The sequence below is a fragment of the Mus musculus genome, chromosome 8 (genome assembly GCF_000001635.26).
Source record: "Mus musculus strain C57BL/6J chromosome 8, GRCm38.p6 C57BL/6J".
NCBI lineage: Eukaryota > Metazoa > Chordata > Mammalia > Rodentia > Muridae > Mus > Mus musculus.
In genome coordinates this window covers 16,383,300-16,404,369 of record NC_000074.6, presented here as the reverse complement: position 1 = coordinate 16,404,369, position 21,070 = coordinate 16,383,300, and the positions used below count along the sequence as shown (strand labels likewise).

Sequence of the window (21,070 nt, the reverse complement as noted above, 5' to 3'; positions counted from 1 at the left end):
TTTTACATTTGAGGGCAGTTATTTTCTCTTTTCCTTTGAACAGTAAAGAAATATTGTTGTTTAATTTGAAGTGTACATAAGGAAAATATGTCTCTTTGGGAATTTCTTGCCAGAGTGATTTGTCAGCAGGAAGGGTAACTATTACTAGGATGTCATTTATCAAGGACCCTGCTTACCCCTGGCCCTGACAGCTAGGCAGAACCAGGAGGCAATTATGTAAGCAGGATCCAAGGTTCCTAGTGTGGCCAGGCAGTCCCTCTTTGTTATATTGTCACTTCTCTCTCATTTTCCTTTATGATTCTCAATATTGTAGTTAAGGAATAATATGAAAGTTAAAAATAAATTTTAAATTCATAAACCATTATAAGCTAACAGAGTATTTGAAGCACGTGTCAACAGGATTTGATACCAGAGAACATGGGAAGATTTGAGATAGAAAATTAACATGAAGACATTTATTAGGAAAATGAGTATTGCATTAACAAATTTTGTTAGAAAGAGCATATTTTCATAATGTAGGTGTTTGGAAAATGCAGCCCTTGGCTCTCAAAATACATCAAGTTCTATATCTATTAATAACAAATCTTTCATAATTCCAGATGAGTAGTGTGTTTGTAACATTTGTTTCAGTATAAACTACCCCTTTGACCAATACTTATAAATATTCCTCTTCCAATTCCAAGAGCTCCTACTTTCCCTACGTTTATGGAGGTAGTAAGCATTTGTTGAATCTGGTAAATAAGAACCAAAGTTTGCAATGGATTACAGATATTCTGCAGACACAAAGGAGAACTCTGCTTCCTGTGGTGCTGGGGCCCCATCTCAAAACAATGCTCTAATGAACATTGTTGCATTACAGTTGTACCATCATCAAACTAAGCACATTCTTGGTTCAAGAGAAGGCTGTCTAAAGATCACTTTCTTGAGATGAAATTCCTTAACTTCCTAAGGAAGAGGAAGGCATTATTCATTACTGTCTTCACAGTTGGTGACGTTCCTGTATGCCTAAAGAACCAAGGTTTCTGAATGCCTAAGGGAAAAAAAATACTCATGCTTACTTATTTCAAGCTGAGAATTCTGTGGTCTATGGTGTCCCCCTGACACACTTCCGGGAACAGACTATCACTCATCAAAAGGGCAGTGACGAAGTGGGAACATAACTGCTAAGAAACCTGAACCAGAGTATGTATTGTATGACATCCTTGATTGTGTCACCCCCCTGAAGGTGTTAAATGACTAGTTTCACCCAAAGTTGATTCAACAGAAATATGTCTGAAGGCCCCTAAAGAGGGCCAGTGGTAAAAGCAAGCAGTAATAGAAAGCCACAAAGTTCACCATGATCGAACAGTGAACTTAAGAAAATGTCTTAAAAAAAAAAAAGAAAATGTCTTCTAATCTGGATTATTTACACCAATGATAGATGAAAATTTACCTTGAAGAATGCGCTGTAGGGAGACTTAGCCCTTGGTTTCCACCCAATACTGGTCATGTAGAAGACGATTATGCCTTGTGAATATCTCCTTTGAATCTAGGGTTTTAAATTAAGGAAAATTGTATCCACAGAGCTGAAAGACATTGCAGGAGCATCTTCAACAGACAATGGGATGACCATATAATGCTACTTTCTCTTTAATCCCCACTGCCATTTTATCCTTTGTATAATTGTATAAAAGAAATGTAATTATTGAAAACAGGCATTATGCTGCAATGCTATAAAAAAAGAAAAGAAAAGAAAAGAAAAAAACCAGACATTAATTCCACGAATAGCTTAGTTTGCAAAGTGCTTTACCATTTAAATGCCCCCTATAGTAAGCCAGTGTGCTCAGTCTAGAGCCTAGGACCACAGTTGTCCTAGTTGCCTTTGACTGTAAACTCTACACTGCCTAGAGTCATTATTCAATTAAGGGGTTGTCTAGATCATACTGGCATACTGGCCCATGGGTAAGTGTGTGTGTGTGTGTGTGTGTGTGTGTGTGTGTGTGTGTGTGTGTGTGTGTTTATTGACAATTGGCATAGAAGGGCCAAGCCCTGTGTGGTAGACACCACACTCCTGGGTTATATAAAGCCAGAAAACCTAAAATTAAAACAACAACAACAAAGCAAAGCATGACTGAGTGATGTAAGCCAGTAACTAGAATCCAATATGGTTTCTCCTGAGCTCCTGGACTGAGTGAACTCCCTGATTGTGGTAATAATGCATGGTATAGTAGGGAGTCATGCCTCCATATTTCGTATTTTTTAAATTTTTTTATTAGGTATTTTATTCATTTACATTTCCAATGCTATCCCAAAAGTCCCCCATACCCTTACCTGCACTCCCCTACCCACCCACTCCCAATTCTTGGCCCTGGCATTCCCCTATACTGAGGCATATAAAGTTTGCAAGAACAATGGCCCTCTCTTTCCAATGACGGCCAACTAGGCCATCTTCCTATACATATGCAGCTAGAGGCACGAGCTCTGGGGGTTACAGGTTAGTTCATATTGTTGTTCCACCTAAAGGATTACAGACCCCTTTAGCTCCTTGGGTACTTTCTCTAGCTCCTCCACTGGGGGCCCTGTTATGCATTCAATAGCTGACTGTAAGCATCCACTTCTGTGTTTGCAAGTCAACAGCATAGCCTCACAAGAGCTTATCTGGGTCCTTTCAGCAAAATCTTACTAGTGTATGCATTGATGTCAGCATTTGCAGGCTGATTATGGGATGGATCTCCGGGTATGGCAGTCTCTACATGGCCCATCCATTCATTTCAGCTCCAAACGTTTTCTCCATAACTCCTTCCATGGGTGTTTTGTTCCCAATTCTAAGAAGGGGCAAAGTGCCCACACTTTGGTATTCATTCTTCTTGAGTTTCATGTGTATTGCAAAATGTATCTTGTATCTTGGGTATTCTAAGTTTCTGGGCTAATATCCACTTATCAGTGAGTACATATCATGTGAGTTCTTTTGTGATTGGGTTACCTCACTCAGGATAATGCCCTCCAGGTCTAACCATTTAGCTAGGAATTTCATAAATTCATTCTTTTTAATAGCTGAGTAGTACTCCATTCTGTAAATGTACCACATTTTCTGTATCCATTCCTCTGTTGAGGGGCATCTGGGATCTTTCCAGCTTCTGGCTATTATAAATAAGGCTGCTATGAACTTAGTGGAGCATGTGTCCTTACCTGTTGGGACCTCTTCTGGATATATGCCCAGGAGGGGTATTGCGGGATCCACCAGTAGTAATATGTCCAATTTTCTGAAGAACTGCCAGACTGATTTCCAGAGTGGTTGTACAAGCTTGCAATCCCACCGAAATGGAGGAGTGTTCCTCTTTCTCCACATCCTTTCCAGAATCTGCTGTCACCTTAATTTTTGATCTTAGCCATTCTGACTGGTGTGAGGTAGAATCTCAGGGTTGCTTTGATTTGCATTTCCCTGATGATTAAGGATGCTGAACATTTTTTCAGATGCTTCTCAGCCATTTGGTATTCCTCAGTTCAGATTTGTTTGCTTAGCACTGAGCCCCATTTTTAATGGGGTTATTTGATTTTCTGGAGTCCACCTTCTTGAGTTCTTTGTATATATTGGACATAAGTCCCCTATCTGACTTAGGATAGGTAAAGATCCTTTACCAATCTGTTGGTGGCCCTTTTGTCTTCTTGGCAGTGTCTTTTGCCTTACAGAAGCTTTGCAATTTTATGAGGTCCCATTTGTCAATTCTTGATCTTACATCACAAGCCATTGCTGTTCTGTTCAGGAATTTTTCCCCTGTGCCAATATCTTCGAGGCTTTTCCCCACTTTCTCCCCTATAAGTTTCAGTGTCTCTGGTTTTATGTGGAGCTCCTTGATCCACTTAGATTTGACCTTAGTACAGGAGATAGGAATAGATCAATTCACATTCTTCTACATGATAACCACCAGTTGTGCCAGCACCATTTGATGAAAATGCTGTCTTTTTTTCCACTGGATGGTTTTAGGTCCCTTGTCAAAGATCAAGTCACCATAGGTGTGTGGGTTCATTTCTGGTTCTTCAATTCTATTCCATTGGTCTACTTGTCTGTCACTATACCAGTACCATGTAGTTTTTATCACAATTGCTCTGTAGTACAGCTTTAGGTCAGACATGGTGATTCTACAAGAGGTTCTTTTATCATTGAGAAGAGTTTTTGCTATCCTAGGTTTTTTGTTATTCCAAATGAGTTTGCAGAATGCCCTTTCTAATTCATTGAAGAATTGAGTTGGAATTTTGATGAGGATTGCATTGAATCTGTAGATTGCTTTTGGCAAGATAGCCATTTTTACTATATTGATCCTGCCAATCCATGAGCATGGGAGATCTTTCCATCTTCTGTGATCTTCTTAATTTCTTTCTTCGAAGACTTGAAGTTCTTATCATACAGATCTTTCACTTCCTTAGTTAGAGTCACGCCATGATATTTTATATTATTTGTGACTATTGAGAAGGGTTTTGTTTCCCTAATTTATTTCTCAGCCTGTTTATTCTTTGTGTAGAGAAAGGACATTGACTTGTTTGAGTTAATTTTATACCCAGCTACTTCACTGAAGCTGTTAATCAGGTTTACGAGTTCACAGCTGGAAATTTTAAGGTCACTTATATATACTGTCATATCATCTCCAAAAAGTGATATTTTGACTTCTTCTTTTCCAATTTGTGTACCCTTGATCTCCTTTTGTTGTCGAATTGCTCTGACTAGGAGTTCAAATACTATGTTGAATTGGTATGGAGAAAGTGGGATTGCTTCCAGCTTCTCACCATTTACTTTGATGTTGGCTACTGGTTTGCTGGAGATAGCTTTTATCGTATTTAGGTATGGGCCTCTAATTCCTGATCTTTCCAAGAGTTTTATCATCAATGGGTGTTGGATTTTGTCAAATGCTTTCTCTGCATGTAACCAGATGATCATATGTTTTTTATCTTTGAGTTTGTTTATATAATGGATTACGTTGATGGATTTCCATATATTAAACCATCCCTGCATCCCTGGAATGAAACCTACTTGGTCAGGATGGATGAATGTTTTGATGTGTTCTTGGATTCGGTTAGCAAGAATTTTATTGAGTATTTTTGCATCGATATTCATAAGGGAAATTGGTCTAAAGTTCTCTATCTTTGTTGGGTCTTTCTATGATTTAGCTATCAGAGTAATTGTGGCTTCATGAATGAATTGGGTAGAGTAACTTCTGCTTCTATTTTGTGGAATAGTTTGTGAAGAACTGAAATTAGATCTTCTCAGAAGGTCTGATAGAACTCTGTACTAAACCCATCTGGTCAGGGTTTTTTTTTTGGTTGGGAGACTATTAATGACTGCTTCTATTACTTTAGGGGATATAGAACTGTTTAGATCATTAACCTGATCCTGATTTAACATTTATACATGGTATCTGTCTAGAAATTTGTCCATTTCATCCAGGTTTTCCAGTTTTATTGAGTATAGCCTTTTGTAGAAGGATCTGATGGTGTTTGGGATTTCTTCGGGATCTGTTATGTCTCCCTTTTCATTTCTGATTTTCTTAATTAGGATGCTTTCCCTGTGCCCTCTAGTGAGTCTGGCTAAGGGTTTATCTATCTTGTTGATTTTGTCAAAGAACCAGCTCCACCTTTGGTTGATTCTTTGAATAGTTCTTGTTTCCACTTGGTTGATTTCAGCCCTGAGTTTGATTATTTCCTGCTATCTACTCCTCTTGGGTGAATTTGCTTCCTTTTTTTCTAGAGCTTTTAGGGGTGTTGTCAAGCTGCTAGTGTGTGCACTCTAGTTTCTTTTTGGAGGCACTCAGAGCTATGAGTTTTCCTCTTAGAAATGTTTTCATTGTGTCCCATAAGTTTCGGTATGTTGTGGCTTCATTTTCATTAAACTCTAAAAAGACTTTAATTTCATTCTTTATTCCTTCCTTGACCAAAGTATCATTGAGAAGAGTGTTGTTCAGTTTCCACATAAATGTTGGCATTCTACTTTATGTTGTTAACGAAGATCAGCCTTAGTCCATGGTCATTTAATAGGATGCATGGGACAATTTCAATATTTTTGTATCTGTTGAGGCCTGTTTTGTGACCAATTATATGGTCAATTTTGGAGAAGGTACCATGAGGTGCTGAGAAGAAGGTATATCCATTTGATAAAATGTTCTGTAGAATCTGTTAAATCCATTTGTTTCATAAAGTCTGTTAGTTTCACTGTGTCCCTGTTTAGTTTCTGTTTCCACAATCTGTCCATTGATGAAAGTGGTGTGTTGAAGTCTCCCACTATTATTGTGTGAGGTGCAATGTGTGCTTTGAGGTTTACTAAAGTTTCTTTAATGAATGTGGCTGCCCTTGCATTTGGAGCATAGATATTCAGAACTGAGAGTTCCTCTTGGAAGATTTTACCTTTGATGTGTATGAAGTGTCTCTCCTTGTCTTTTTTGATAACTTCGTGTTGGAAGTTGATTTTATTAGATATTAGAATGGCTACTCCAGCTTTTTTCTTCAGACCATTTGCTTGGAAAATTGTTTTCCAGCCTTTCATTCTGAGGTAGTGTCTGTCTTTTTCCCTGAGATGGGTTTCCTATAAGCAGCAAAATGTTGGGTCGTTTTTGTGTAGCCAGTCTTTTAGTGTATGTCTTTTTATTGGGGAACTGAGTCCATTGATATTAAGAGATATTAAAGAAAAGTAATTGTTGCTTCCTATTACTTTTGTTGTTAGAGTTGGCATTCTGTTCTTGTGGCTGTCTTCTTTTAGGTTTGTTGAAGGATTAATTTCTTGCTTTTTCTAGGGTGTGGTTTCCATCCTTGTACTGTTTTTTTTGTTGTTGTTATTTTCCTTTGAAGGGCTGGATTCGTGGAAAGATAATGTGTGAATTTGGTTTTGTCATGGAATACTTTGGTTTTTCCATCTATGGTAATTGAAAGTTTGGCCGGGTATAGTAGCCTGGGCTGGCATTTGTGTTCTCTTAGTGTCTGTATAACATCTGTCCAGGATCTTCTGGCTTTCATAGTCTCTGGTGAAAAGTCTGGTGTAATTCTGATAGGCCTTCCTTTATATGTTACTTGACCTTTTTCCCTTACTGCATTTAATATTCTATCTTTATTTAGTGCATTTGCTGTTCTGATTATTATGTGTCAGGAGGAATTTCTTTTCTGGTCCAGTCTATTTGGAGTTCTCTAGGCTTCTTGTATGTTCATGGGCATGTCATTCTTTAGGTTTGGGAAGTTTTCTTCTATAATTTTGTTGAAGATATTTGCTGGCCTTTTAGTTGAAAATCTTTATTCTCATCTACTCCTATTATCTGTAGGTTTGGTCTTCTCATTGTGTCCTGGATTTTTTAGGATCTTTTTGCATTTTGTATTTTCTTTGAATGTTGTACCGATGTTCTCTATGGAATCTTCTGCACCTGAGATTCTCTCTTCCATCTCATGTATTCTGTTGCTGATGCTTGCATCTATGGTTCCAGATTTCTTTCCTAGGGTTTCTATCTCCAGCGTTGCCTCACTTTGGGTTTTCTTTATTGTATCTACTTCCCTTTTTAGTTCTAGTATGGTTTTGTTCATTTCCATCACCTGTTTGGATGTATTTTCCTGTTTTTCTTTAAGGACTTCTACATGTTTGGTTGTGTTTTCCTGTTTTTCTTTAAGGACTTGTAACTCTTTAGCAGTGTTCTCCTGTATTTCTTTAAGTGAGTTATTAAAGTCCTTCTTGATGTCCTCTACCATCATCATGAGATATGCTTTTAAGTCCTGGTCTAGCTTTTCGGGTGTGTTGTAGAGCCCAGAACTGGGTGAGGTGGGAGTGCTGCGTTCTGATGATGGTGAGTTGTCTTGGTTTCTGTTAGTAAGATTCTTTCATTTGCCTTTTGCCGTCTTGTAATCTCTGGAGTTAGTTGTTATAGTTGTCTCTGGTTAGAGCTTGTTCCTCTCGTGATTCTGTTAGCCTCTATCAGCAGACCTGGAAGACTAGCTCTCTCCTCTGAGTTTCAGTGGTCAGAGGCAAGCTCTCCTCTTGCAGGGAAGGTGCACAGATATCTGGCATTTGGACCTGCCTCCTAGCAGAAGATGAAGGTCTGAAACAGGGCCTGTCTCAGAACCTGTGTCGCTTTTGCCTGTCCCAGAAGCTGTTAGCTTCGGTAGTCCAGACTCACATGGGCAGAATAGTCTCAGAGGGATCCGGGAACCAAGATGGCTCCCCCAGATGCTCCGGCAAAGTCCTCCCCGGAGGGGCAGACACCTCTCCTCTGACAGGGAAGGTGCCTGGATGTCTGGAGCCCGAAAAGGGGTCTGCCTCAGAAGCTGTCCTCTAGGGACCTTGGGGGGTGTCTGTTGACTCTGCTTCCAAGGTGACTAGGTGCTGGTGCTGAACGGAAGGGACTTGTGACCCCGGTCAGGTCGGGTTTTCTGCTTCCCTAATGCTGTCTCAGGTCCTGGGCAATTGGGCCTCCATATTTCTAAGTTGAGTTCCTGCCTTGACCTCCCTCAATGATGGATTGCCACTTGCAAGCTTAAGCCAACTGAATCCTTTCCTTCCCAAGTTGTTTTTGGTCATAGTGTTGTATCATAGCAACAGCAAGGAAACTAGAATAGGGGTTAATAGTGTCAAAAATCTGTTAGTTTGCATTTGTCAAGTGGGTTTTTATATGGAAATCTAGTTGAATTGTATGGAGTAGAGGCCAAGCCATATGGAAATGGTACTTGGAGATTCTCACAATATTACCTGTTAACTTTTGCATCACTACTGTCATAATTATTTTTTAATTTTTTTTTTTTAGCATTTGTCCCATCTCTATTAACTCACCTCTAACCTTCCTTGTCACTGAAGCAGTTAGCTAAACCATGAAATCCTCAGTGGCTTCTTGGTTGGGCCCCCTCTAAGGTTGTGGTTTGTTCCAAATAAGTTCAGTGTTGATTCTAACTGCCATTCACAAAACTAGGACACTTAATGTCAAAGTATATTAAGCTCCACTATACACCTCATCATTCTTTGTACCTAGCCAATGACATATTATGCATCAAGAAACTATGAAAAAGTCATACAAAATATATGCAGCAGGCTGGGGACATGGCTTAGCATTGTAGTGCTTGCCTTATAAGTAGGAGTACCTAAGTACTTTAACATTAAAAGCCCCCAGAACCCACATTAAAAAAATAGACATGGTAGTGTTTGCTTGTAACCACATTTAAAAAGAGACATGTTAGTGTTTGCTTGTTATCTCAGTGGAGGTAATGACAGATTACTGAATGTCACTGTTCATTTAGAGAGGCAACTTGGCAAATTCTATCCTAGTAAGGAACACTTCATCGGAAAGGAAAAGTAAGGTAGGCAGAAACTGGAGAGTCCTGAAATTCATGGACATACCAGAGGTTGTCCTCCAATGTCCACATAAATGCACACACAGGTGCCCATGCAGCTGTACACACATATATATCTTCCCAAACACAGACTCACAAATATCTATATTAGCATAACCTCTTTATCTTAAGCTATCAATCTAGTCAAATGTTTTCAATAACTGATCACTCACTTGCAAATTTACCTTCATTTTTATAAAGTCAATGTGTATAATGAGTTCATCCCTCTATTCCATATTTTCAGTTTTGAGTTTTAAGTGTTTTGACCAGAATTTAATATATGTATTGATATCTATGGCTTGTGTCCTATGTGGCATGGAATCATATAGTCTAACAAAATTAGAGTTACGTGGGTTTTATGGGATTAAGTCTTCTCTTTTGAAGCCATTTCTCTGAGGTTCTGGGAGCCCTGCCTGGAGAAGGATTGTCACCACATCTCATACCTCTTTATAACCCTCATAAACCTCTTCAGTTTTGAGAGGCACTGCTTACTTGTGATGTCGAGGGGAGGGTGTGGAATGTACTGTTGTTTGGCCATTGTACCCTGCATATTATTGTCTTGACATACAAACACCTGCGTCTGCTTCAGTTGCCTACAGTTTACCTCTCTGCTCTCCTCATCTGCGTTACCCTCTGCCATATGCAATCCTACTTTCCTTGTCTATATCCTGTACCCTCAGAGAAGTTCAGCAAAGTATCTTTTCCTCATGTGGCATCAAGATTTGAAATGACCATTTTGTTGGATAGTCTCAGGGAGTAACTAGTGGACCATTCACAGTGATCAATATGCATATAATACTCACATCACTGGCAGGAGGAAAACAGACCTGTCAGTATATGGATAATTGCATATTTACATCCATGGTAACATTTTTACTTTTAGGTATATATCTGTATTATTCCATATCTATGTTTATATCAGTATGCATATATTTGAGTGTTTATAGATATATTTATAACTATAACTACAATTATATCTATTGTCTATACATGAAGAGAGAATGTGCACATGTACACATACATGTATATTGTATATGGGATTCAATGTACTAGTCTTGGGCATTTGAAATATACAGTTGTCAGGCATTAAATATATTCACACAATTAATATATCACCATAATCCATTTAAAAATCTTTATTTTTTCCCGTACAAGCTTCTAAACACTTAGCATATAATAACACTGCCCTCCTCCCTGCCAACAGTGTAAGCCTCTAGTGAGCAGCATTCAGTGGTTCTTGTCATTTCCTTTCTTTATTGCTTAACTCCATCTACAGTTAGCAAGGGCACTGATCATTTAGACCCATTTAGCCTAGCATTGTGGTCTCTTGCTTAAGCAACAGAGAAAATGTGTTTCCCACTCTTCAGGTCAGTACATCTGGTCTCCTGTGATGCTGCCCTTCCATGGTTGTCAGTGGCTATCTTCCTGACTGTCCCCAATGGTTTCCTTGTGTGATTATGGCCTCAGATGCACACTATTCCCAAGTCGATCAGGTCTATGAGAATTTAACTGAAATAGTACTTCAAATTGCTTATCTCCCAATACAACTGTACCCTGAAGGACCAGGGATTGTGGTTTCAGTCCCTAATCTGGGTCGGCTTCATTCAGCCTTGACATGGATGTTGGATGATCCACTTAAACTTCAATTTACCACTTCAGGCAGGACAGCTTTACCATTTGATTTCTGTTCTTGTTTGTTTCTCACTTCATTTCTGTTTAGTTTTTGTTTTATGCTCACAATTTTAATCACTTCTCTTTATATGAATATTCTAACTCTTTCCTTTATAGTTACCTAAGAATTATACACTACACCCTGAAATTATGGAATCATCTGAAATCAATACGAATTTAGTATTACATATAAACAAAAGTTTTGCTCATACCAGCTCAATCCCCCAACTTCTTACTATGGATTTCATAAATTGTATCTCTATACATTAATATGCATCAACATAAAGCCATAATTAGTTTATCTATTTCTTTCAAATAGTACAGAAAAACTGAAGTTGAAAATCAAAATTATGATAATATTTTTCATGTACATACAAATATGTGTGTGTATATATATATATAATTTTCACATGTGTGTGTATTTCCTCTTTTGGACAAACACATTTTTCAGTGGTTCGAAGTTATATCTGAGGTTCTTTCAACTTATGTAACTCCTCTCAGGAAAAAGTTGGGGTCAATTCCATTTATAATGAACTCATTTGCCTTTGGTTTTTTGGCAAGTGCTTTAAATTTTGACTCTTTCTTGGGGGATACATATGCAGTATACTCAGTTCTCACTGTAGCAGTTTCTCACAGTTCTCTACTGAGGGATCCTGCCTTTGTGTTATTTTCTCTCGCCCTTTGTCCATGTATTGGTTTTGCTTCTACCCTGCACTGCCCCGATTGATGATACCAAAGCCCAGGCATGGTGATACCCACAGTGCTGAGCAAATGGGCTCTCATACCACACAGGGATCTCTCCCAGAAACATTCCCATGGGTGTACCCCAACATTTCACTTAATTGAACTGGATCACAAGCCCTCTCTTGAACACATTTCTTGCAAGAATAAAAGAAGTTTCCTTAATTGGATTAGAAAGTTTCTGTAGGGTAATGGATGGATGGTAGAGTTCCATCCATTCTATCCAGTATGCACATGGTCCTTAGAGACCACTCTGTGGTGATGGAAACCCAACAGGAGGCTTGAGAGACTCAGAAAGGAAACTGGACACCTATACAAAGGGGCCATTCTTGTTTCAGTCCAATGCAAAGCACATTCAGCATTTAAAATTGAGTTAAATCTATTAAGCTATGTACTTTATAGATCTTAGTGATTATCCCCTGCACTGTGATCCATGGGGGGTGGAGGTGGGGGCTAGACAAGGCTGCCTTCCTTTTAGGCAATGGTCTTTTCCCTAGTCTATAAACTGACCCAGCTCAAGGGCAATCATCAAGAACAAACGAGCTTCTAATTAAATTTTCACCTCTTCAATAGAGGAAAGAACTAAACCAAAGAATGTCAATGTCCTTTCATGGGCAAAGGTGTCTTTGATTTTCAAGAGCAAAGACTCACTTTAATGTAGCTGAGCTGTCTTCAGTGTAAGAGAATTCCCTTTGAGTCATGATCATGGAAGCGCTGAGTGTGTCTTGCATAAATTTTCTGGGTGTTTCCTTGATGGCTGTACCACCTTCTGATAAAGTTTCTCTCTGTTGTAGTGACCCAAGGAGGCGTGTCTCTCATCTCAGACATGTGTCCAGATCCCGGGATTCCAGACAATGGCAGAAGAGCAGGTTCTGATTTCAGGTAGGAAACAAACCAAAAGCAAATCAGATCTTCTTTCCTAACATGTATGCCTGGGATGTCATTTTTAACTCATTTGTACTACGGGTGGAAAGAAATAACTTGTCAATAATTAAAAAGCTACAGCATTTGCAAGACTCTAGACATATTATGGTGATATTTTCCAGGTACCTGTCATTAATAGCTTTAGAAACTGAGCTAGGCTAAAACTTTGACTGTGAAAAGTATGTGAAAAAATTGTCTTCAGATTTTCTTATATTTAAATCTGTGTCACTTGATATTCTAATGCTTAAAAATAAAGAACACAAAATTTCTATTACAGCCTCAAGATTATTGTCTCAAATAAACTTTTAAGATGACAAATACTGCTGGCCTTCAGTGACATTTACTACTAATATGCTGGCAATTGTTTTAGGATTATGAAGAGCTGGAGACCCCTCCCTCTCCAGGTGCAACTGAGATTACAATCACTCCAGGGCTTTGGATTTCTTTGTGTCTCTCAGTTCAGGAATGTTGTGTTTGTCACTCTACATGAGCATCTAGTAAACAAGAGTAATCTGAAGAAAATCAAGAGTGAAGGACACAAGAAAGGAGTTTTCCTTCCTTATAATCTGCTCATTTGTTTGAGAGATAGTCACAATTAAGGCTACTGACATCGCCTGAAAAGCTGTGCTAGCCATGCAGAGGGAAGAGGTGGATGTTCAGAGAGCTTGACACAGCAGCAATCCCATTAAAGAGGATGAGGAATGGTGACACTTGTCTGTGGGTTAGCTGTCATGAAGTCGATGCTATCCCTAGAGTCTCTGCCACCAGTTACACAGAGCTGTAGACAGAGTGAGTTTTAAAAAGAGTTTTGTTTAAGATGCTAAACTGAAAAATTTTAAGGTCAAGGGGCCACATGTGGAAGAGTCACAAAGTGGGGTAGGCTATTGAATGAGAGATTGGGAGCCTTGTTGAATGAAGATGCTTGGGCCTCTCCCTCTGCTTCTTCTTCTCCCCTGCTCCCATTCCCCAACCTCTATCTCTCATTAAGGTTCCATCTCTGGCATCCCCTATGATTCACTTAACCTAAACCACCTCTCAGTTCCTACCCTTAAAGAGGTCAGCTGTATTAGGTTCTCACCCTTATAATGGGCTTTTGGATTTAACCCACACAGTCTGTACTAAACCAAAGCATCCACAGTGGTATTTTTGAAGAAAAAAGAAAACATGTGACAGAAGGCTCTCCAAATGCTACATTTTAAATTTCAGGCTCCAAGACTAATAGTTTAAGGGTCAGAAGCTTAGACACTTATGGTGACTTGGTTACTTTTGCTCTAGTGTTGTTTTAGTTTTGCTTTGTTTGCTGTTATATTTTGTTGCTGTAGACGTGACATGTCAGAGTTGTATGGGATGAAGGAATCTCAGTTGAGCAATTGCTTTCATCAGCTTGGCCTGTAGGCAGAGCTTGGCTTGTAGGCAGATCTGGGGGCATTTCCTTCATCAATAATTGATATTCGAGGGCCAAGCTCACTAGGAACAGTGCTGGGCTATATACATTGCCTGCCTTTAGATCTTTTTCTCTTAACTGGGCTGCCTGTCTAGCATTACAAGAAGATACACCTAGTTTTACTGCAACTTGATGTGGGAAGGGTGGTTGGTATCCATGGGAGGCTTTCCCTTTTCTGAGGAGAAGGGGAAGAAGGGTAGATGGTGGGGGAGTGTGAGAGGGAGAGACTGGGACGAAAGGAAGGAGAGGAAGCTGCAGTTGGGATATAAAAATACATAATTTAACCAATAAGGAAGGAAGGAAGGAAGGGAGGAAGGGAGGGAGGGAGGGAGGGAGGGAGGGAGCGAGGGAGGGAGGGAGGGAGGGAGGGAGGGAGGGAGGCTTCTGCTTCAGTTTCTGTGTCTGGTTTACTGCCTCAAAGTCCTGCCCTGACATACCTCCATAATCGTGTACTATAACGTGTAAACCAAATACACCCTTTCCTTACCAACCCATACCCAATCTCTTTGGTTTTTTTGTTCAGTGTTTTATCACAGCAACAGAAAGAGAAATAGGTTAGGAAGAATGGGAAGAATGGGGTTTTGATTTGCTAGACTTGACCATGCTGTTTGGGACAGTGTCTTAGTTGGTGTTTCTACTGCTTCAGTGAAACACTCTGACAAAAATTGAACTTGAGGGGAAAAGGGTTTACTTGGCTTATACTTCCAGATTATAGTCCATCATAGTCAGGTCAGAGGAGGCTGAAAAGTCTCACCTGTGAATCATAAGAGGCCACCATCATTTAAGCAACGTCTTCTCAGAAGTATTTCTTTTGGGTCAACACAAAGAAGCCATGGTCCAGAGGGTGATGACACAGCAACTTGGCAGATAGTGTGTCCCACATGGTACTGGCTTTATTCTCAAGATGAGGAGGAAGGACTTCTGATGTTGTTCACGAGTGTGATATCAGCTATAAGTTTTTCATAGTGACCTTTATTGGGTTGAGACTGTAGTGATCTGTTTTTTACTTGTTTGGATTTAACACAAATGGATACAAGATTTTTGAAATCTATTTTCTAAATCTATAGAGTTGATTTCAACTTATATGATTAAATTGTTAATATTTTGTGTTGATAGATTTCCAATGTATCAATTCCAGTTTTAGTGATGACGTTAATATGGCCGAGAAGTGTTAGATTTTTACAACATCTTCTCCTTTTCTGGTGTTAGAGAAGGAGAGAAGGTCTCTGCATGCCAGACAAGCATCTGACTGTAGACTGTCACCACCTGACATAATATTGCCATGCTTCTGTTCTGTTAGATTTCACTTTGTAGAAATTCACACATGTCTTACACACAGTTTCATGATGTATCATCCTATATGGACTTTATAACAGTCATATTTATCTTATAAAATTATGTGGGAAATCTTTCCTCTATAATATTCTAAAACAGTTTGTACATACATAATTGGCAATGACTTCTCCTGAAATGCTTAGGGAATTCACTGATGAAGCCACCAGAAGAGGACTTTTCTCAGGCAACGATTTCAGCCAGTGACTCATCATCTTCTTCATGTCTACATCTCCTTTTATTACCTGTTTATCATTCTTATCTTATGGGGGATTTTAAATTTCCACTCAAGTTGGCAAGCTTACCAATACAAAACTTTTCATAGTACTTTCTACACTGTTACTTTGAGTTTCTAAGATGGATCTAGTTAGCATTTCTATAAGGAATGATTTTTGTTTTTAAGGTAGCATATAGCATTTTAGGTTTTATTATGGAATTTTAAACTATAACCTCTTTTATGTTGCATCTCCTGTCTCTGCTTGTATCTGTTCTCTAACACCTCTCTGTGTTCTCTGTCCCACAGGAGTTTTGTTTTCCTGTTACATGGGCCACTCTTCTTTCTGAAGACCTTTCTCCTTCTTTGTTGTCTCCTTTCTTGTTTTTCAGATACAAACACACACAAACACACACACACACACACACACACACACACACGTAAATGACAGCACACAGTCTCTGTCATTCTAAGTCTGAGTTATTTTGCTTAATGTAATCATATCCAGTGACATCCATCTTTCTGCAGATTTCATAATTCTGTTCTCTATGGCTACATAAAATTCCACTGTGTGTCTATACCATCTTTAAAATATTAGACTTGTTTATTTTATTTTATATGTATGAACATTTTGCTCACATGTATATATTTGTAGCATGTTCATGTCAGCTGCTTTCAGAAGTCAGACTGTGTCAGATCCCCTGGAACTGGAGTTACAAGTGGTAGTGTGTTACCATGTAAGTGCTGGGAACTTAACCCATGACATATACAAGAGCAGCTAGTGCTCTTAGCCACTGAGCCATCTTTCCAGCTCCTGTACCACATTTCTACCACCCATTTTTCAAGGCATGGGTATCTGGGTTAATTCTGTTTCTGAGTCTTTTAAATCAAAAGTCATGTCTCAGCTCATATTCCTTCCATTCACATTTTCTCTTTTGATTTATTGATCTGATGCCCGGTGTTATTGATTCTCTAGAAATGACAATAATGCTGCTTTTGCAGAGTTTTCTTTGCATTTTTTCTAAACTTCGGTTTCATAGATTTGGTCACCATTAGTTCATGGGTTCTTTTCATTTCCTTGACCCACATTCACCCTTTGAACCATGAGCTTTGTCTGTTGTTCTTTTGTCTTATTTCTAGAGTGGAGCAGGTCAGTGGTCTAAGGTCATTCTTCCTCAGTCTTTTATGTCACCATTCTTTATGCTGGCTTGTGTAATGTGTATATCTTTTCCTCTGGTGCTGTGAATGCAGGCAGAACACTCAGACACATACGGTTGTCAATTTATTGATACTACTTTATTGTTAAGACTATGTTCCTCCCAATTAAGCATTCTTTCAAGTTACCTTGAAAAGAAGGTATGGTTTTCTTTTTTTCTATGAAAACATTTGGTTTCCAGTGCTAAGAATAAAATAGAGGCTTGTGCATTCCCACATAGTGTTGTACCACCCACCACCTCTTCCCCCAGTTCCAGTTTTCAGTAGCATTTTCCACTCCAAAATCACACTCATTAATACTAAAGTGTCTCCTTAGAAACCTCTTTAAGCACAGGGAATCTGTCAAACCCATGGTGATAAATAGGGCCTCAGAATTTCTCAATTTTTGTTAGACAACTTTATTTCATCATTGACAACAAAAGTATGTTTTCTTTGAAGTTAAAGATACATTCTAATGAAAATTTCTGATAGAAAGTACAATCCTATCAATCAAAGTTTGTCAGTCATCTAGAGAAATAGGTACTCAGTGGACAGACAACCAGCCAGTTGGTTCAGATGGCAATCATACATACCCTTTGTCCTTATAACTTATACCCCTGGGATTCCAATCCACACTGGAGAGGCACTGTAGATTTAAAAGGTATATGCAGTAAAATCTAAAACTGTTCTTGCTTTACAGGGAACTTTCTTAGGTGTCCCTGGACTTTTCTGTGAAGCACACTGTTTTTGCTTGCACAATGCATTCACCATCTGGAAACACAATGGAAGGATCCTGTTAAGTCTTTGTGTTGATTTACAAGAACTTTGATTTTTACAGATCCTCTGAAAGGGTCTTTATTCAAGGATCTGTGGGTCATACCATGAAAAGAGATGCCTAGACACACAAATTGTGTCTCTACAGCTCATGGGTAAAAAGACATTATTCAGAGGTATGGCTCCATTGTAAGTGAAGTTGAGTAGGATTGAATTGAAGGTCATCTGTATAGGTAGTTGTCATTGTGCAGTGACCACTGGTATCTGAGACAAATGACCTGTTTTTATTGATGCTACTTGCTCTCTATTTTCCATGGGACTAAAGAACTCACATGTGTTCACACACAGTCTGATGCATCCTGCCCTGTAAGGATGCCTAAGTCTTGGATGAAGTTATGCAAGAAGGCAGTTAGTCTGCAGGTTGACTGCTGAAGTCTAAAACAGAGAGAGGAAATTTTTCCTTTTTTTTTTCCTCACAAGTTTTGCACTGCCTTTAGTGGAAATCAGTTCAGTTCTTTCTAAATTCTTATAATCAATACTAATGACTATTATATAATCCAGATAAATGTCTGATGTGGTCAAGATGAGCTGGACTTAATTATAGCAGTCACTCTAATTATATGTAATTTAGGGCTGCTTTCTCTTTGAAGAGGGCTCATTTTATTAAGTTGGTAAAATATCTATCATCTAGTTTTGTTTGAATTATTATTGTTTCTTTGGAAACCTCTGGATTTTTCTTAAGGCAATCTAAATATTAATCCCAGTTTTATCAAAAAATTATTCAAAGCTAATGGAGCCAAACACAAAGCTTTCCTATTTGAATTACGATTGTGGGAGAACAGTTTCCTAAGTATTTGTTACCATTGACCACTGTCTAAAAGACAAAGTGTATTCATTAAAACTGAGGAAATATGGGTAAGATTGATGGAAACTCGGGTACCAAAGTGGGAAGGAAGATGCTGTGTTGGGGAGGGATTCTGATCTATACTGCCTGTTTAGTTCCCATCCTCAGGAGAATTTAACTCTTTAATGTTCAGAAGTGCAATTATCCTTATTTTTTAAAGAGATTTTCTCTTCAGGGTTGGGAACAGGACCCAGGGCCTCATGCCATCTAAGCAAACATTTGACCAACTACACCGTCCCCAGCTGCCAGCCCTCTCCACTCTTTCCCCAGTGATGGGATAGAACTTAGAAGTCTGCATGTGCTAGGCAAACAGCTTGTCACAGCCACATCCCTAGCACCTGAATACCATTGTTTGTTGTTTGTTTCTACTTTATTTGTTTGATTTCTAGTTTTGAGACTAGGTCTAGATGTCAAGCCCAAACTGGCCTCAAACTCACAACTCCCCTACCTCAGCCTCTGGAGTGTTGGGATGCGTATGAGCTACCTATGCTAGCTCAGTGAATAGATTCTTTTGGAATAAATCAAGTTAACTTGAATCCAACAGGGTGGACCCTGGTTTTTGATATTTGGCTTTTGAGACGATGTCTCAGTGTAAAGAGCAGGTTGGCCTTGAACTTATACTGATTCTCCTGCCTCAGTCTTCCAAGTGCTGAGATTATATGTGTCTGTTACCATACTCTCTTTCTGTGCATGGTTTTCTTTTTCTTCTTTTTCAGCTATAAGAGAGATTGAGCAATACCTTGGGTCTCAAGCAAGGCAAGTGCTCCACCACTTAGGTATATCCCATCCCTTAGAAGTAGAATTTTTAAACTTGAAGCATTGCTGTGACAAGGTTATATCCTATCTAGGACTTGAAGTTGGATGTTACTGAAGGCAAGCCTTTGTTGATGTTGGTTATTTCTAACAAGAATGACTATAATGACTACATTTTCTTTTACATAGTGGCCTTGATAGATTTCTGGGTCCCCCAGTGTGCAGTTTTATGAAGCAGCTAGGTAGGGAGAAGGTCCTACCTTCATCCTAGTGTCCCAACCAACAAACACACTCAGTACCAGGTGGTATAGGTATTGAAAGCACACACTCTCGTGATAGCCACTTGAACCAGTGTTTCCTGTTCCCGTGCACAATGGAGAAGGTTCTTTGTGCATATTATTCCTAATGTAAATTTTAAATAATATCATGGGTATCAGAGGTGATAATAAATGAAGAGAATTTCCTGAATGTGCCCATTTCATGACTCCTCAGCAGTTTCAGTGACCTTACCCATCTTCCTCCACTGTGTTTCATTGAGGGAACTCCTCTGGACACCAGTCTGCAATACCTGGAACCAAATTTCTGAGTTCATAGTACAGAATAGCCAGCACTCTTTCTCTAGTTTCTTTTTCCTGCTTTAACTTCAGAGTCCCATGTTTATGTAGTATAGCTCTGCTCATAGCCTCCTGTATGGATGGCTCTTGCCACATGCAGAATGGAGCCAACACATGCAGAGACAGTGTTTTGAGTAACAGAATTGGAAATACCACTGTGCTTTTCCTAGGATGGTTTCTCTGTTTAAAAAATGCAACACATCTTTGTATATACCTCCCCCCCCCATCCTCCCTTTCCTACTCAGTTAGGTCCTCCCTCTCTCAAAGTCCTCACACCCGCACTCTCTGCAGCCTGCTCTGCCAGCCTCCCCCGCTGCCCAATGCCTATGACATTTATGTGTGTTCTGTTCCCATTGTCTTGTTAAATCATGAGGTCCCAAAGGGAAAGGGACAGGCCTTATTGATTTTATCTTTTATTGCTGTGCCCAAGTCATGGTAGACACTTTTATTTTCTGTTGAATTGGATTAAACTGAAGCTAACAAGGCTGTCCCTAGGGATATGTGATCACAGCCTCATTAGTACTGTGTTAAGCCAATTAAGTTAGCCACTGCTGGTCAGGGAAAGGATTAACAACTGATAGAAAAAAAAAAAAAAACTACATGAGAAAAGAAGTTTGGAGAGTGACAGAGTAAAGCTATGACCCAATGATGAAATTTTTTATTTACAAGGGATGGGAAAACATCGACGCTGTGCTAATGACTTTTGTTCCTATATATAAGCTCTATGTTTTCTCTCACAGTACAACGTTGCTTCTTCACTTTATTTTGTAACTGTTCTTTATGAAGTTGCTGATGGCAGATGGCATCCAATGCTATCAGATAGAAGGAGAGGCACATAACTGAGACACATAAAGGAAAACTGACTTGATCAGCGAGAAGGAGAAACAGGTTAGCTCCACTCTCCATGAGATGAGGCTTGCTCACTTCTGTGTCCCTAGAAGGCCATCTTCCTTTCCATGCTGTATATTACTGGTGCTGTCCAGAATAAATGCAGAGTTGCCATGGAGCTCTTTTCCCTCTAAATCATTTTAAGGAACCCATAGTCTATCAGCCAGGAGATGAGTCCGGTGTTCTTTAAGTGAGCACTGAATCCCCACTAAATCTATCTCAGAATTATTTCAAAACTATGGGGGATGAGAGAAAAGCAACTGTGTGGTAAGCCAAAATCCCTGTGGTCTTAA

At 39.2% G+C, this 21,070-nt stretch overlaps 1 protein-coding gene across 5 annotated transcripts in view; it reads left to right on the top strand.

The window, feature by feature from the left end:
• Positions 1 to 21,070, top strand: part of Csmd1 (CUB and Sushi multiple domains 1) — a 1,642,848-nt gene that overhangs the window by 1,131,016 nt on the left and 490,762 nt on the right. For all 5 annotated transcript variants that reach the window (XM_006508931.4, XM_006508930.4, NM_053171.2 and 2 more), the window contains exon 8: positions 12,531 to 12,618. In XM_006508931.4, coding sequence (XP_006508994.1) covers positions 12,531 to 12,618 — 88 coding nt within the window. The remainder of the gene's footprint in view (positions 1 to 12,530; positions 12,619 to 21,070) is intronic.